The 19,042-nt window shown below is 43.2% G+C and overlaps 1 protein-coding gene across 1 annotated transcript in view; it reads right to left on the bottom strand.

The window, feature by feature from the left end:
- Window positions 1-17,213, bottom strand: part of LOC126278227 (aminoacylase-1-like) — a 113,664-nt gene extending 96,451 nt beyond the window's left edge. The window contains exon 1 of the mRNA XM_049978207.1: window positions 17,077-17,213. Coding sequence (XP_049834164.1) covers window positions 17,077-17,164 — 88 coding nt within the window. The 5' untranslated portion in view covers window positions 17,165-17,213. The remainder of the gene's footprint in view (window positions 1-17,076) is intronic.
- Between the last annotated feature and the right edge of the window lie 1,829 nt (window positions 17,214-19,042).

The raw sequence follows: 19,042 nt of genomic DNA, 5'->3' as shown, positions 1-19,042 counted from the left end.
AATGCAGTCACCCCATAACTGAAAGAAGCCAGCTTCAGGTATTTACTTCATACACAAAACAAAACTTCACTGAACAATCATGATTGTACAGAAGAACTGAACACAATAAAACAGTCTGCACAGGGGAAAGGGTATGGCACAAAGATTGTAGAGGAAATAAACTACAAAATGCAAAAACAAGCAACACTTAATCATGAAACACACACACACACACACACACACACAACTCAATGAATCAGCTGACAGTAAGCAACAAATGGCACATAATGCCAAACACCAACAAAGTCATGCACAGGGTCGGAAGTTTACTAAAGAGAGAAGGACGCAACATAGCATACAAAACCAAAGACACAATACAGAAGAGACTAGGAAGAAGTACAATCACAACTGACGAATACAGCCAGTATTGTATGTATCAACTAACTCACAGCTGCTCTCAGTCAGTATATGAAGGTGAAATGTGCGGGAATTTTAGAATACCTCAGAGCTCTGAAAAGAAATAGCTCACGCTCAACATTTACAGATCATGTAATAGCATGGTATCACCATCCAACGAACACAGAAGTCGATTTAAAAGCCTTAAAGCTAGGTTGAGACGTGAAATTTACTGCATTTATGGAAAACGTGGAAGGGAGCATCCACGAATAGAATTTTCTTTTCACACAACCTGTTTTAACAGTATATAATCATAAATTTGTTTTCTTTACAACATTAAGAAAATTGTGCGATTCATAAGCTTTCGAAAGTGAAATCAGAGCAAGAACAACATGACAATAACTTCAAGACGAGCAGACCTGCAGCACGTCCATTATCAGGTGGAACAGCGGTGTTTACTACCACGCTGCACACAGTTTCTCTTATTAAATGCCGTTTTGCAACACATGAAAACTACATAATCACCATTGATGACAAGAGTGTTTCAATAACTCAAGCACATGACTTAACTTTGAATTTAGAAGTTGTATGTCGAAAGGTTCGGGGTTAATAGGCGCACCTGTGCTTGAAGGTTAAACAGATTAGGAAAAATTTTGACAATGATAAGGCTTGCTTCAAGCAAGCAACCTCTTAATTTAAATCTGCAACCACGGTACGTCTGGATGCCAACCCCTCCCTTTTGACAATCTTAATCTGACTAAAGCCTTGGTGACAGTTAGCTGTTAATATTTCAAAAGTTAAACTGATTGTCAGTTATGAAGAGCGCTTTGAAGGAACGTTTTAAAACATTACGTATGAACACTTATTAAACGAGAACTCACTCGGCGAAATCACAAGATCCAGTTAAAAATACACCAATAATGACCTAGTCTTTCAAAGACAGCAAAGCAGAGCTTAGTACGACAGGTTGTTCCAGTTACAGCTAATGCAATTACAAGGAAGGAATTGAACTGGTGAACATCTAAATCTAAACACAAGACCTCTGTTTCTTTTAACGGCAGCCTGTGCCTTGGTACAATTGTTCCGACTATATTTACTGTAAGAAGCTGATTCGTTAGAATGTTAATGATCGGCTATAAACCAGAAAGGAAAGGCAATATAATATCGGAACAAAGTTTCAAACGACAACTAGTGTCTAGTAAAATACTACGGCCTGTATTTACAACCAAAAAGTCTACCGAGTAAAACTTTGAGGTGCGGGTACAAACCAGAAAATAATAAGGAGGGCAGGTAGACAATGACACAAATCATCACGATGATTACGGAATGTTACTCCCCTTTATTAGCAAGCACTTCCATGGATCCATGGTACGTCGTGGCGGTTACTGAGTGGTGCCAATGATAGCCAGCTAGAAGGGGCAGACAAGCCACGAGTGGTCGTTCGACTCGAATACTGCCAACCACCCGACGGAATGTCGGCCTGCTGCTTGTAGCCTACGCTGACCCTGGTGGAGCACTCTGATAACTTTACTTTGCGCAGGCCTTCCTTGCGTAGCTCGTAGCTTCGAGTGCTCGGACCTCGTGACCGCCACCTGTCGCGACGCTACCGCCAATCCCCTACCTTGGTGCCTCCTATGTCGGGCTTTTCTTCCCTTTATTGTTATTTTAAAACCTGTACAACAGGCAGGCTGTCAGCAGCTTTCTATGCTGCTCTTCAGCCAGAGGATACACAATGAGGAAATACAGAAAGATTACACATAGGTTACAGAACGGTGGGCAAGAAAACAGTTGACGCAGAAAGACAAACACGGAGCCGTTCACACTCGACGATAATCCACACTTGAAACTGTTGACAAGATGCACAAACACTGAAGACGGCGCTGGCACAGGTGAACGATGGAGTGCGACAGTGAACACTGAACACTAAACACGACGGCACACACGAGACACTGATGACGATGATCTTCGGCGCGCGAAAGTCCAGGTAGTGTATGCGACTCCGGGGACCTTCCAAGAGGTGAAGAAGGGCAGGGGGGGGGTGGAGAGGGTGCAGAGGGGAGGACAAAGCCGCCAATGGCTGAGGAGATAGGAGGAGGAGTAGAGGGACATAGGAGGGGAAGCCCGTGGGAGGAGTGGAGAGAAAGGGAGGAGGGAAGGAGGGTGCCCAAAGGAACAGAAACAGGAAGAGGGAAGGAGGATCAAAGTTGGTAGGAAGGGTATATGGAGTGGAGGAGGACATCATCAGGGAGGGGCAACTGGCGGAAGCCACCTTGGGAGAGGGTAAGGAGGGTGGAGAGATGGAGACCAGGTGGGACGTGGGAATACAGGTGCGGCAGCGGGCAGGGGTGGGAGAGGATGGGCGAGACAAGCAGGTGAGGAGGATCGAGTTTACGGGAACTGTACAGGATCCCTATCCTCTCAACTATGTCGGGCCAGCGAACCCGTATATATATATATCGGAAAGCAAAGACATTCTAAGACACAACCCACAGATACCAATTCTTCCTCTTAGGTATTGGCAAGGGGGTTAACCGATACTGCACCTCATCCAGTGGAGAACAGTCTACTAATTCAATGGCGCCACGGCTCACTAGTGACAACCTGCACCTGCATCAAAAATTTACTATAGAAAGAAACAATCACATCGAAAAATCAGTAGCCAAAGGTAAGAAATCATTAAACGAATAAACATCACTGTGCAATTAAACTCTCAATCCACCAGTAGAACAACTATATTAATAACACCAAGTCCTGATATGCATGTGATTAACCTCTACAATTTAATTCCCTTCACTTCACATTGCAAACCATCTACATGCCTGCCCACAATACACAACTCCCTCACCCCCTCCATCTCTCTCATTTTCTCTTTCTCCGTCTCTCTCTGTCTCTGTCCCTCCTTGAGTTGTAACAGATACACGCACTCACACACACAAACACACACACACACACACACACACACACACACACACACACACACACATGCAAACGTCAACAACACATCAAACCCCAAGCAAGCATGCAGAGAACAATTAAAAACTACACAGCTCTAATAATACGTAATGGCGACGAAACATCTGTGCGTGGTGAACAAATCGTACGAAATTCTTACGTATCGACAAAAGCGCAAGAGATAAGCAATTTACTTCGACAAAAACAAAGTAAAACAACATGATAGCAAAAGTGTAAGTAACACGGAGATCAACATGATACATACTGATTCTTGGTCGGAAATGCATAATACATAAAAATAAAATAGCGTTTCGCTGTTTGCAGATTTCAAGCCGTAGATTTCCTAGTAGACTAGAATTACTACCATAAGCTTCCAATTGCTTCATGTGAGCTTTATAACAAAGGCATATATTCACCTAATTTCCAAATGTTCTGCTAAAACAGAAGCTTTAGAAATATGGTATGTGAACAACACAGAATGGTTTACTTTAGTGATATATGTCTCAACTCTGTACTGTATGCAAATCACTGTAAAATATTGGACAATAATCGCTCATATTTCCAATGTCAATATTTTTACCGATAGCTTCTTCAAAGGTTAACATGTAACAACAATTGTGCAGAAGAAAAATGAACAAATAAACCCACTGAAGATAAAAATGTGTTCAAACATGTCTCGCTCAAAACAAAACTTCAAAATCACTCTCCACCGCGTAATGGATATCGACTGGTAGCAAGTCTATGCAGACAGATAGTTGTGTTTACTGCTTTTCTCTTTGAATTAAAAAATGCCTGTCGCATTATATATTCAGTTCGCCAAATTTAATTTTGTGTTTCAAACCAATGAGAGAGAAAACTTTTAATATAGAGCCTATTCGTTTGTGTCTGAACGATATCAGACCTACAACGAAGCTCATATAAATTATATTCTCTCAGATTCGTACATTGTACGTAGCAGGTACCCATATATCAACGTCAATATGTTAAACCTGGTACTCAAGGGAAGGCAAGATTCGGCTACGATTGTGGACGGGGCTTTAATCAGTTACTATTGGTTGCATTTTACAGTTACACACAATTTATTTTGAACCAGTAATTCCAGACTCAACAAAAAACCACACGTTGTTAATGAAGGAATAACCTACAGTGTAAATAACAGTGTTTTTAGTGAGTTACAATTTAGCAAATCACCATTAAATACAGATACAGCAGATAATGCTTTTTAAAGCAAGCCACTGTGATCTGGGCATAAGACCTTACTCGCAAGAATTGTTTAAAACTCGCTGCAACTTACAAATTATAGGTACTGAAATATTAAAGGCAAGTCGGCACAAACACAGCAGAAGGCATGGCAGTAAATAAGGTTTTAAAGGCTTACTGCGTAAATACAAATACCAAATTAGAATTTTAACATTACCACGGCTGAGAGCCTTACGCGCCAGGAAATCCAATAGCACAAAAAATTTAGAAACCTGCTGTAAAACAGCAAATACAATAGCAAAGCTTAATTAAAAAAGCAAGCATCAGATAACGAAACAGGTTAAATAAGATCATGGTAAATTTTGTAACACAACGCTTAACATCCACCGAATACTACACTGCTAGAAGGCGACCAGAACTATGAACTAGACATATATAACTTTTAATGCAAGCATTACAAGGTATTGTAATAATTAATACAATAATAAAACACAAGGACCAGTACATAAGTTCATTAAAGAATACTGAGGCAGATTATACCTGCAGAAGGCGTGGGCTGAAAGAGCGTTACACTGAACTGCTGGCCATCAGTCCTCCCATTAGAACACACATGTCTTACAAGAACAAAGAGGCCACAGACGGTGCTCCAGGAATCGTCCTCTGAGAAGGTCGGGCAACAAACACTTCGGCGAGCGATGAGATAGGCAGCCAAGAGTTGCATTTTCTGCACAAGATTGTAACTCAGACTAGTGACAGTCTATCGAATGAATAATGATAATCTTGTTGAAGCTACCTGACGTCTGATAAACCAAATGCAAGGATGAAACAATACGGCAAAGCCAGAACCGGCGGTCTGTACTACGTTCGCAGAATACTATGTTTAGAGCGCCCGGAACGAGAAAGGAACCACTAACACCAAAGCAGAAGAATCATAAACCGGCCTACAATCAAGAAAGCTGCCAAAGCTACACACCTCATCAGACAGCAGCGGCAAGGCGAGGAAACAAACACTGCTGTTACATACACTAACCCCCAGGGCAGGCAACTGGGGCGTTAGCGGCTAGCAAGCCAGGAAAATTACCGCTGGTTGAACTTAAAAAAATTGTAACAAGTTGAACGCAGTAGATAGTAATAAGAAGTCGAGGAAATCTAATCAGATCTGCCTTCCCCAAGCATTCCACTCACTGCTCTTCGCCTCGGTGACACTACGAGCAGCAACACGAACCCGAGTCACATTGAAATGCACTTATCTTAAAGCTTGCTGGATCCTGTCTACGAATTGGTCGTCTACCCCAGTGACAACAGCCCTTCCATCCGGTAGTCCATGCATGCCGCCATCAGTCCCGGCGTGTTCTGGCACTGAGCGGACCTGGCTCCTCCTGAGTCCACAACCGAACTGGCCCAGTCACACTAACCGTAAAAACAAAGGCGTCGCCCCAGAGATAGGCCAACAGTTGCTACGAGTCGATAACCGCCGCTGCTGCCACAAGCGGACAGGCAACGTTTGCGAAACCGAGTGACGCCAATCAACACGAGAAGAAGACAAACAACGACAACCATGCCAACTAAAGGATACCGTCTGCCCCCCCAACAGTGGGCGGAAACGTACAAACATCACCAACACGAGCCGCAGCACGGCTCAATATGACTGGTGTTTAATACAGACAATTTTACTTAGTGAGGAATTGTGCTTCGTTTCCTCCAAACACTTTCCTCAGATTTCACGTCTCTGATATTGGTCCTCCCCTGCGGCTCACCCCTCCAGCTCAGGTCGTGATTACCAGGCAGTGTAGTTAAGTGGTAGGCTGTATGAAAAACCCTTCTCAGTGTGTCACAGAACGTCATGTGACCAGTTCGATTGTGCCTGTAATGACTCTGGAGAGGAGTAGGCGATGTGCCAGTATCACGTTTCGCACTCATGCGTCTGTGCCACCATCATCAATGCAAACAGGACTCAGAAATCTACACACAAGTATATCAGATCCAGCTACGAAATATTTACACAGACAGCCTCAGAAGAGGCGACAACTAGACAAGCTTGCTCTAGGTCCTTAGCCATATACTATACAACATAAATGTTTTACTTTTAATGAAATTGACATGAGTATTTGATTAATACCACAGTAGAGCATAAATGATTGCTTATTTGATAAAACAACGGTGGTGGCGCAATGGTTGTCCGTTAGGCCTACAATGATTTACGATATTTTATGTTGTGCTGATCGTCAGTTAGTTTTGACCGTTCCTTATGAGCCATCTTCGAATGTCCCTTATAAAAAAAAAAATCCGAATAAAATACGCTTTTAAACGTGTAATTTACACACGAACGAAGGGCATGACATCATTTGGAAATGACATTTTCGTTAAAGAATTCGTTCTCCTGGAGTTTATTTCAATCAAGGCAGTGTATTTTTGTAGAATATTGTCTATCTGAACCATTAATGAGCAATTTAGGATTCAGAACACAATTGATTCATGAGGACAAGTTCGTAAATACATCGCTTCGACCTTTCTATTGTCGATTGCGCCATTGTGCTGCGATCTTAGCCCCAGTGCGCCTCTGCGAGTGACAGCTGCTCCTCGCTAGTCTCTCGGTGGGCTCCAAGGAGTAGAGTCTGAGAGGAAGGAAAGCAGCAGTGGCCAGAGAGCGCCGTGCTGTTAACTGGTGAAACAGTGACCCTACTGGGGCAGGTGTGTTTTGGACGGCTAGCGGCGTTGTTTGCAAGGAACACGACGGTAACTGAACCGCTCCCGCCCTTTGTGCCTGCCGGGCTGTGTCTCGGGAAGTACGCTTATGAGGGACAACCTGAAACGTGGATTTGCGGCCACCCACTGCCAGATACGAGCGGCCGATTGCTGTTCCTGGCGTCCACTTTGATGCTCTGTTTCACTTTATGGACCGTTGGTGCCGTGTTGTGGAGGTGCTATCTGAACCTTGCCTCAGTCAATTAATATTTGGACCTTGTACATTAATCTTGCTGTCGTCACATTGTGTGCAGTTATTATGTGTTTGGCCGCAAGGCGGTCTATCAGAATAGGTCAGAAGCAGTGCCTACTCTGTAATTGTATTCTTCCCGGGTGAATTTGTGAGTTTAAATTACTATTCTACTCGTTTAATTTGTATTGTGGTACAGGCTGTAACGGCCGTCTTATTGCCGGTTATTTTTAAGAGTCCTGAAATTCAGAAATCTTTTTTTGTTGATATTATAAGTGGCGTTAAGTAATCATATCGTTTCATCTTTTTGAGCGCTTGTTACGCCGGCCAAGAAGAAAATATTCAAAAATGAAAATTGGAGTTTCTTATTTATTTTGAGCCCCCAAGCACGAATATGTTATTTCTTTTTTTTTTTTTTTTTTTTTTTTTTGTAGCGTCATCAGTTTTCATTACACAGTAACGGTTACAAAACGCAAGTAGATATATTTCTTAAGAAATGCATCCTACCAAGGCCGCCCTCATGGCACGACTGCCGGAAAGTTTTCCTGTCATAAATCTGATACAACACAGCAACAGTGCGTGTGACACATTATCTGTTGCTCTGGAACCACATGTTCTTGTCAGTCGTAGGGAAATACTTTCTTTGTTTGTCTGTGCAGTCATGAGTGCAAGCAGTGCGGCCAAAATATACCTTATACTGACTGCTCCGCTATGTTTTAGTGGTCCATTTGTGTTAGTGTTTTACAGTGCCAAGGATATGTTTAAATCGCACAAATAATTTTTGTTACGTTTTTTGTGGAGAACACTATTAAATCGAGAAGACGACATGAACCACCCGTCATGAAGAAATTGAGATACTCATTTAGGGTGCAAGTTAGGTGATCAGGACCTAAAATGGGCAGCTCACATTGTCTGTGCCAACTGTTCGTATCATCTTAATGGTTGAGTGGAGAAAAAAGGTAAAGTTCAATGCCTTTCGCCATTTCGAAGAAATTGAGGTAACCGAGTAATCACGTAAATGATTGTTACTCTTGCATATTTCAAAGAACAGGGATGAAGGGCAAGGACAGAAAGACGATCAAGTATCCCTCCATAAAGTCAGTTAATCGACTCATACCGCATAGTTCTTCCTTACCTGTCCCCTTTCCTCCAGACACGTGGCTACTGAATGTTGAAACTCAGGTCGAATCTAACACAGACTAGGAGAGTGTAAGCTCTGATTTCGATTGCGAAGAAAGTAAGGCACATCTCCTGACACGAAATGACTTGAATGGCCTTTATAGGGACCTAAATCTTTCTAAGACACAAGCTATGCTTTAGGGTTCGCGTCTGAATCAATGGAATTTACTAGACAAAGATACTACCATTTGTATCTATCGACATGATCAGGATGCCTTCGCATCGTTCTTTGACATGGAAGACTCACTCTGTTACTATTCGTTGATAACTCCAAAATTAGCCCCAAAGCGGTACTCGTACACAATCGTATTTCTTCCTGTTCCCGTAGCTTGTGCCATTAATTTCAAGGAAACCACGGCAGTGAGCCGTGCTGCAGCTCGCGTTGGTGGTATTTGTTGATTTCCGCCCTCTCTTGGAGGCCATACAGTATCGTTTAGCTGCTGTGGTTGTTGTTGTTTGTCTTCTTCTCTTCTTGACTGGCGCACTCGGTTTTGCAAGCATGTCCTGTCCGTTAGTGGCAGCAGCGGCGGTTATCGGTATGTAGTTGTCCTATCTTTCGGGCGACGTCATGGTTTTTCCGGGTCGTGTGAGTGTGCGAGGAGCCAGGTCCGCACAGCGCGAAACACGCCGGGACTGCTCGAGGCATACATGGACTACCGGATGGAGGAGCTGTGGTCACGAGGATACACGACCTCGTCGTAAACCGGATCCTGCAACCTTTAAGATGACTGCATTTCAATTCAAGTAGATAAACCTCTACCATTGTGATATCTCGCGATTCTCCAGTGACTTGGGTTCGTGTTGTCACTCGTAGTGTCGCCGAGGCGAAGAGGAGCGAGTGGAGTGCTTGGGAAAGGCGGATCTGATTAGCCTTTCTCGACTTCTTATTACAATTTACTGCCTTCAACTTGTTACAATCTGTTAAGTTCAAGCAGCGGTAATTTTTCTTGCCCGGTGCCCTGGGGATTAGTGTATGTAACGGCAGTTAACGTTTCCTCGCCTTACCGCTGCTGTCTGGTAAGGTGTGTAGTTCTGACAGCTTTCTTGACTGTAGGCCGGTGGGTGATTCTTCTACTCTGGTGGTACTGATTCGTTTCTCGTTCCGGGCATAATAAACACAGTTTTCTGGGGACATAGTGCACACCGCCGGTTCCGGCTTTCACGTATTATTTCATCATTGTATTTGGTTTATCGGATGTCAGATAGCTTCAGCAAATTTATCATTAGTCATTCGCTGGACTGCCACTAGTCTGAGTTACCGTCTTGTGAAGTGAATGCAAATCTTGGCTACCTATGTCATTATTCGCGAATGTGTCTGTTACCGGACCTTCTCAGAGGTCGATTCCTGGAGCACCGTCTGTGGCCCCTTGGTTCTTGTAAGACATGTGTGTTCTAAAAGGAGGTCGGATGGCCAGTAGTTCCGTGTAACGCTCCTTCAGTCCACGCCTTCTGCTGGTATAATCTGCCTCAGTAGCCTTTAAGGAACTTATGTACAGGTCCTTCTCTTTTATTATTGTATTATTTATTGGAATACTTTGTAATGCCTACATTAAAGGTTACATATGGCTGGTTAATAGTTCTGGAATAAATGTAGCAGTGTGGTGTTCAGAGGATGTTAATGGTTGTGTTACAAAGTTTACCGTCATCTTAATTCAGCCGTTTGATGAACAGTTACTTGTTTTTTTAATTAACGTTTGCTATTGTATTTGATGTTTTACAACAGGTTTCTAATGTTTTTTTATATTATTGCTGTTCCTGGCGTGTAACGTCTTCAGCCGTGATTGTGGTCACTTGCCTTAAAATTCTAATTTGGTATTTGCATTTACGCAGTAAGCCCCTGAAATCATATTTACTGCCATTCCTGGCGTCTGATGCCTTCTGCTTTGCTTGTGGCGACTATCCTTTAATATTTAAGTGCCTGTAAGTTGTAAATTGCAGCGAGTTCTTAAACAATTCATATTTTATTGCCAATCTTGGCTGGTAAGGCCTTCAGCTGGGGTTGTGGCCACTTGGCTTAAAATTCTAATTTTGTGTTTGTATTTACGCAGTATGCATTTAAAAACTTATTTATTGCCATTCCTGGCGTCTGCTGCTTTCTGCTGTGTTTGTGGCAGCTTGCATTTAATATTTCAACACCTCATTTGTAAGTTGCAGCGAGTTTTAAACAATTCTTAATTTGTTGCCATTCCTGGCTTGTAAGACCTTCTGTACAGATCACATTGGCCCGCTTTTAAAACGTTATCTGCTGTAACTGTATTTAATGGTGATTTGCTACAATGTAACTCACTGAAAACACCATTATTTACACATTTGTTTATTGCTTCATTAATAACGTGTGGTATTTTTATTTATTATTGAGTCCGGAATTACTGGTTTAAAATAAATTGCGTGTAACTTTAAAAGGCAACCAATAGTAACTGATTATGGCCACTTCCACAGTCGTAACCGAATCCTGCCTTCCCTTGACTATCAGGTTTCAAGCAGTATGGAACTTTTGTGGAATAAAATTCAATACAACAGCGACAAGTGGCAAATTGTGCTGACTTCAGAGGAATTGGGATACTTAAAAAATTACAGTCTGGGTATAGAAACCATTGGCGTTTTCTTTGTGAATGGGATAGCAGTCATTACGACAGACAGATCTGGCCTGCCCGTTCACAAATGGAACCTGGTTGGAGGAACGTAGCAAGCGTTACTTTGTTGAATCTGAAAGACATTTTCTGAACACCACTTCACATAAATCTTGGACTTACGAAGTCGTTCGTTATTGCAATGGACAAAGGTGGACCTAGTTTTATGTTCTTATGTCAGAAATCCCTTTGTTGAGTGAAGCCAAAGCGGAAGCGGGTGTGTTTGTTGGCCCTCAAATTACTTTATTCACGATCCTGATTTTGTCACTGCTTTGCTCCCTCATGACCTGTACTGCTGGAATTCTTTCATAAAACTGGGTGTGATTTCTTTGGAAACAAGAGAGCAGACAATGGTGATGTGTTAGTCAAAGAACTACTTACAGTTTACCGTAATTTCTGTTGTAAAATATCGTTAAAATGGATCGTTCGTAACTCAAATTTGGATTATGCTGGTGCTCTTGGACAAGTCTCCAAAATACATGGGGCAAGATTTCATCCGACAGTATCTACATTGGAGCATCGCTGTCAAGGGCAAGGTGTAACAATTACGATGGCTGACTACCGTAGGACACTACTGCAGGGTAGTAGTACCACACATAAGAGGCGCAAGAAACCTACAAAAATAATTTAGGTATTTATGAAAACATATTTCATTTTCATTTAACGTTCTCTGTGTTGATAAATTAGCACTGACAGACGAAATCATATTGTTTCAGAAACACAAAGACTGAATACAATTAGATAGTGATTAGCGCAATTTACACAAAAACTGTGGGTGCTTTGGAAAAACTAATGCCAGATTCGTGTTTATGTAATGATACCCTATTTTAGTGCTCGAAAATTTTACAAAGTAGAATTTTGTAGACCAGTGTTATATCGTGGCTTCCTGGTTGTCATTAAACTATGACCTTTGTATGAGTATGGAGCTGAGTTCGACTTGTAGAGGTATGCTGTTTAGCCTCACCTAACCACCACAGCACGAAACTTCCTGGCAGGCTGTTTGCTGCACAGAGACTCGAAGTCGCGACCTATCTCTTTCCTGAATTAAAGTCTCGGTGTGCACGCAGTTTTGATCTGCCAGGAAGTTTCATATCAGCGCACACTCAGCTGCAGAATGAAAATCTCATTCCAGTCCACAGCACCATTTCCAGTTGAAACTTTTGATGCTATCGTGTAAACCGTCTCACTTTGTACATTTCACACAGATTAAATAGTAGCTGTAAGGAACAAAGAAAGGGGAACTGAAATTATAACCATTTTTACTCGTATCTATGCAGCGTAGCTCAAGGACAATTACTTAAAAGTTTGCTCGATCTTCATGTAATGTCAAAAATACTTTTTATATCACATGGCAGGGGAAAGCAGACATTTACAACAAAAAAGTCAAAATGAAAACATACACCTACATATAATTCTGCATTTATTTGGAAAATTTAATTAACTTACTTCTGCTGCTAGTTACAGGGACGTTATTCCTTATTTTAGTGTAATTATTTGAGAGAATATTCCCCAAAATGGATCATGTTTTTGAAATGATTTCTTTAAAATCTTTACCACAAGCGCACGTCTCTGAAAAGCGATAAGTCAATTGGCATTTACAGAGGTTGTTTGAAAACTTCCCTATGATATGTGCCATTTAGAGACAAACATTCAAATTCATCAGATATAAGTGTACCTTACAGCTATCAAAACATATTTCTCTGTTAGCACAGAACCATGTGCTCACGTAATTATATTTTCAGCTTCTCAGCGAAATGCTAAGGACAACTACAGCTTTATTCCCATGTGCAAAATTCGCACAATGAGTTGTTCACAACCACTTAGCGCGACTGTCTGCGTCCTTTAGAAAAGAAGATACTGAAATATGGTTTCCTTATTCGGCAGTTAGTTTACAGTACTACCGTGTACATAGGAAATACGTCCCAATTCGAACATCTACAAAAAGTAACCAACGTACATGTAGGCTACTTTTTGTAGGTGTAAACTTAGCAAGAAAAACATGATGTTCAGGATTAAGCAAAGACTGTTTCTGCGTACCTCCTTCTCTGTGGACTGTTTCCTAATATGAAAGCACACTAGTTGCGAAACAAATTCAGTTCAATAAAACCAAAGTGTCGATGGTGGTCCTGACTCTGTCGCTAAAATCTTACTGAACGCGTGAATTCAGCATGGGAAGCGTAAGCGCCTACCCCACAGATACGCACATAGCGTAGCCCACGAGAAAGACATTCCGCGGCGCGTACAACACATCAGTTGACACTGCAGGTCATAGGTGTGCAACCAGCTGTCAGCGGGAGGGAGCGAGTAACTGTTTCAGAAGAGTTTAATACTTCTTGACTGCTTATTTGAAAGCACGAAAGTTCTCGATAACGCACGCCAAAATTAAGACGTTTAGTGGGTACCTTTTCAATGACATATTGATTTACCGTGGGCCCTGCACGGAGCTGAGTGGTCGCGAAATGTGATGGACAAGGCGACTAGTGTGATATCACAAGTTTGTTGTAGGACCCATGCATCTGGTTGGCCCCGGTACTCAGTTCGTGACGTCACGCGAACTATCTGTCAGTTGTCACAGGCACCATATCTCGTAGGACACGGCCTGGCCATTTTACGTCACGCCCCTCTCTGGGCAACCTACCAACGTTGTCGTGCTTTGTGTGGTAATTGGTCTGTAGTTGTGTTAGAGGTTTCGCTAGAGCCCTGTCTGGTGTGGCCGGTTGTTAACTTGCTTTGCCGCGCGGTCCCGGCAGTTGTTCCCTAGCAGTGGCGTCGGCGTCGGCGTCCTATCTGAGTTTGTCGCTGTGGCTTCATAGGGAGCCTTGGCCAACTAAGCAATTTGCTTAAACATTCTGTTGTTCTATCTTAATTTAATCATGGATGTTTCACACTTCATTCAGTTTTTAAGAGTTTTTGTTGTTAGCAGACAGTAACTGATTTAAACCAAAGTTTTAGAGATTCTGAATTTTTACTTTTACCTTTGTTAACTTCATTAAATTAAGATCTGTAAATATTTTTAAGTTTCAAGTAGAAGCTCCCAGCGCATATGAGAAATAATCCAAACATTTGACCCGGCCGCGGTGGCCGAACGGTTCTAGCGCTTTAGTCTGGAACCGTGCGACTGCTACGATCGCAGGTTCGAATCCTGCCTCGGGCATGGATGTGTGTGATGTCCTTAAGTTAGCTAGGTTTAAATAGTTCTGAGTTCTAGGGGACTGATGGCCTTAGTTGTTCAGTCCCATAGTGCTCAGAGCCATGCAATGCGTCTTCACATATGACTCCAAGAAGAAAACATCGACAACTAATCGGGCGATGATGAAGCAGTCAGCGAAAATGTAAGCGCAGCTTCTGTAAAACTGAGCACGGTACTGGTTATTAATAGTGCTGATTTGAAGACGTTGACTATCACTTGTGATTATGTTTTAATACATGTGCTGACCGGTTTCCAAATGCTATGACCGTACATCGGTTACACTATTTTCCTTTTATGCGATAAATATCAGGGTTAATGGCCTAAACTCACACAGTTAAAGAACGCGATACTGGAGAAAAAAGGGAATACGGGCTCTAAAAAGCGTAACTGAAGAGCTATGGACAGTGTTTCATCTTCGACACTGTGCACAAATTTCTACGGAATATGTGCTCGAACCGGTAACACCTTAGGTTTGTATTTTAAAGCCCATGTGTACTGGATATTTCTTCTTTGTTTTGCTCCACACTACTATCTCTCAAAATATAGAGATCAAAAAGATCGCCACACAAATAACTGTTTCACAAAACCAGGGATGAAGAAATGGCTATAGCCCTTCAAACGTGCATTTTATAGCCTACATTTAGAGGACGTCTTTGCTTATCGTATCTTATACTTTCAACGGTACGCGTTTACGACATTAATTACGGTACACCCTGTAGAAAACGACTCATTTTGGGAAAATTTGACGCTATCACACGTTGACCTCTTTACACTGCTGTATAGATCGTGACATGTACACTCCTGGAAATTGAATTAAGAACACTGTGAATTCATTGTCCGAGGAAGGGGAAACTTTATTGACACATTCCTGGGGTCAGATACATCACATGATCACACTGACAGAACCACCGGCACATAGACACAGGCAACAGAGCATGCACAATGTCGGCACTAGTACAGTGTATATCCACCTTTCGCAGCAATGCAGGCTGCTATTCTCCCATGGAGACGATCGTAGAGATGCTGGATGTAGTCCTGTGGAACGGCTTGCCATGCCATTTCCACCTGGCGCCTCAGTTGGACCAGCGTTCGTGCTGGACGTGCAGACCGCGTGAGGCGACGCTTCATCCAGTCCCAAATATGCTCTATGGGGGACAGATCCGGAGATCTTGCTGGCCAGGGTAGTTGACTTACACCTTCTAGAGCACGTTGAGTGGCACGGGATACATGCGGACGTGCATTGTCCTGTTGGAACAGCAAGTTCCCTTGCCGGTCTAGGAATGGTGGAACGATGGGTTCGATGTCGGTTTAGATGTACCGTGCACTATTCAGTGTCCCCTCGACGATCACCAGAGGTGTACGGCCAGTGTAGGAGATCGCTCCCCACACCATGATGCCGGGTGTTGGCCCTGTGTGCCTCGGTCGTATGCAGTCCTGATTGTGGCGCTCACCTACACAGCCCCAAACACGCATACGACCATCATTGGCACCAAGGCAGAAGCGACTCTCATCGCTGAAGACGACACGTCTCCATTCGTCCCTCCATTCACGCCTGTCGCGACACCACTGGAGGCGGGCTGCACGATGTTGGGGCGTGAACGGAAGACGGCCTAACGGTGTGCGGGACCGTAGCCCAGCTTCATGGAGACGGTTGCGAATGGTCCTCGCCGATACCCCAGGAGCAACAGTGTCCCTAATTTGCTGGGAAGTGGCGGTGCGGTCCCCTACGGCACTGCGTAGGATCCTACGGTCTTGGCGTGCATCCGTGCGTCGCTGCGGTCCGGTCCCAGGTCGACAGGCACGTGCACCTTCCGCCGACCACTGGCGACAACATCGATGTACTGTGGAGACCTCATGCCCCACGTGTTGAGCAATTCGGCGGTACGTCCACCCGGCCTCCCGCATGCCCACTATACGCCCTCGCTCAAAGTCCGTCAACTGCACATACGGTTCACGTCCACGCTGTCGCGGCATGCTACCAGTGTTAAAGACTGCGATGGAGCTCCGTATGCCACGGCAAACTGGCTGACACTGACGGCGGCGGTGCACAAATGCTGCGCAGCTAGCGCCATTCGACGGCCAACACCGCGGTTCCTGGTGTGTCCGCTGTGCCGTGCGTGTGATCATTGCTTGTACAGCCCTCTCGCAGTGTCCGGAGCAAGTATTGTGGGTCTGACACACCGGGGTCAATGTGTTCTTTTTTCCATTTCCAGGAGTGTAAAGTATTGTGTAAAGTTACTTCGTAATACCGAGAGGGCCAAATTCGCTACTTAACCACGATGTCAACGGTTTCTTTCAAATACAAAACGCCATCAACAGCAAAAAATCCTTTCACCAAGTTTAACGCAACTGTGAACCAAACCATAACAAGATGAGATTTCCAAATTAAAAACTATTTTACTTCCTATAACGAACTATAGTGTGCAAATTTTTGATTAGCATCCTACACGAATGCACGACCAACTGTGAGGACAGTTATTTTTTAGGGTTTGTGAAAGACTCTTGACTATTCTCGAGGGCTTCAGGACACTTAGAGACAGATACTGCAACGTTATTTACAGTTAGTCTGGAGGTAAATTTCGGTAACCGAGGAATAGTGAACTCAAGTATCTTACCGTAATCAGGATTAGGGTGGACACTGCGTATCCGCAGGTATCTTCTGAAGTTCTCAACGGCAAGGTCGTCCAACTGCTTCTCGCCCATGTCTTCTCGCCTTGGAGTCTACTACTTGCACAAACGAACAGCACACTGCGCGTGTTGGAAGTTTCAGCTCTGTATGAGGCACTTTGTCCTTGCTGATAAGCGCGGCCTTTGCATAATGAACGGCCCGAATACACCCGCTGAACTCAGACGCGTGTATGTCTCATCTCTGAGTGGACGTCAGAGCTGCCACTTCTCCGCTTCCATCGATCTGCATTAGCTCTGACATATGGTAAACCAAAACCCGCACGTTCGGACGTCACAGCGTATTTTATTGCATACGAACAGTTCAAAAATGACTCTTACAAAACTTCGTCTCGTGTGTGTTTTCAGCTGACTCACACAAAGGCAGTTTGGCAACAATATAATCACAGGTACTGCATTCAGTACCCTCTAGCTGTGAAGCACGAGTAGTACTGAGTTCATTGCCTGATCCAAAGAAGAAGAATTTTATTTTCTAAATCTCAGCTTTGCAATCAAAGTCTACTTTGACGGTGCAAGGAGAGAGGTATTAATATCACACAAATGATGAAAGAAACTACCGCCGATGAAGGCGATTGTGGTCAGCTACGAGAATGAGAGATAGAGTAAGGAAAGAGAGGAGTGGAATGGCTTTTGTTTTAATTTTGGAGACGGAGTACAACTAAAGAGAAGAGAAGCGATGTTGACAATATACCGACAAGTATGATGCGACATAGTTCATCGATCAGAACAGGATAAAAGATCAAACGCCAAATAGATCTTTTAAAGTGGAATGGTAAAAACGATTGTAGTCCAGTTTCAGTGTTATCATTACATAAGCGCATGTATTTTACATAAGACCTGCTGTATTTGCTGTAACTAGAACTACCTCTACCTAATAATTCTATTTTTCTCAAATCACGTATCTGGCAGAAGGGTCATCGAGCCATCTTTAAGCTACTTCTCTACCGCTCTCCTCTCGAAGAGCACGCGGGCAAAACGAACACTTAAATCTTTCCGTGTGACCTTTGATTTTTATTATTTTATGATGTTAGTCACTTCTCCTTGTGCAAGTGGGTACCAACAAAATATATTCACTCTCTGTGGGGAAAGTTAGTGATGGCAATATCATGAGAAGATCCTACCTCAGCGAAGAACTCCACTCGTGACTGCCACCGCAATTCGTGTATCTTATCGGATGCCTGTCTCCCTTATTTTGCCGAAATACAAAACGAGCCGCCCTTCTTTAAACTTCTTCGATGTCCTCCGTCAACCCTATATGACGTGCATCCCACACTGTACAGCAATTTTCCGGAAGAAGGCGGACAAGTGTAGTGTACGCAGTCTCTCTAGTAGACCTCTTACATTTTCTAAATGTTCTGCCAATAAATCGCTATCTTTGGTTTGCTTTCCCCCCAAATTTATCTATGTTATCGTTTTACTTGTTATTCGTAGCTGTAATCCTTAAGTATTCAGATGAATTGGCAGCATTTAGATTTGTGTGATTTATCGAGTAACTAAAATTTAGCGTATTCCTTCTGGTACTCGTCTACGATTTAGGAGTTAATTACCGCGTTTTGCAGCATACAGATATTTTACATATATCGTATTGCAATACGTTTTGATCATCTGATGAATTTAGATGACGATAAACGACAGCATCATTTGTGCGCAATGTAAGAGGGCTGCTCAGATTGTCTCCTAAATCGTTTATGTAGTCAGGGACAACAGAGGGCCTATAACACTTCATTGGGGAATGCCAGATATTACTTCTATTTTACTCGATGACTTTCCGTTAGATATTACTAACTGTGACTTTCCTGAGAGGGGATCAGAATCCAGTCCCACAACTGAGACGATACTCTACAGGCACGCAGTTTCATTTGAAGTCGCTTGTGAGCAACGGTGCCAAAAGGCTTC

This window comes from Schistocerca gregaria, chromosome 6 (genome assembly GCF_023897955.1).
Source record: "Schistocerca gregaria isolate iqSchGreg1 chromosome 6, iqSchGreg1.2, whole genome shotgun sequence".
Taxonomy (NCBI): domain Eukaryota; kingdom Metazoa; phylum Arthropoda; class Insecta; order Orthoptera; family Acrididae; genus Schistocerca; species Schistocerca gregaria.
Note: the sequence above shows the minus strand (reverse complement) of the source record. Positions and strands in the feature narration are given on the sequence as shown.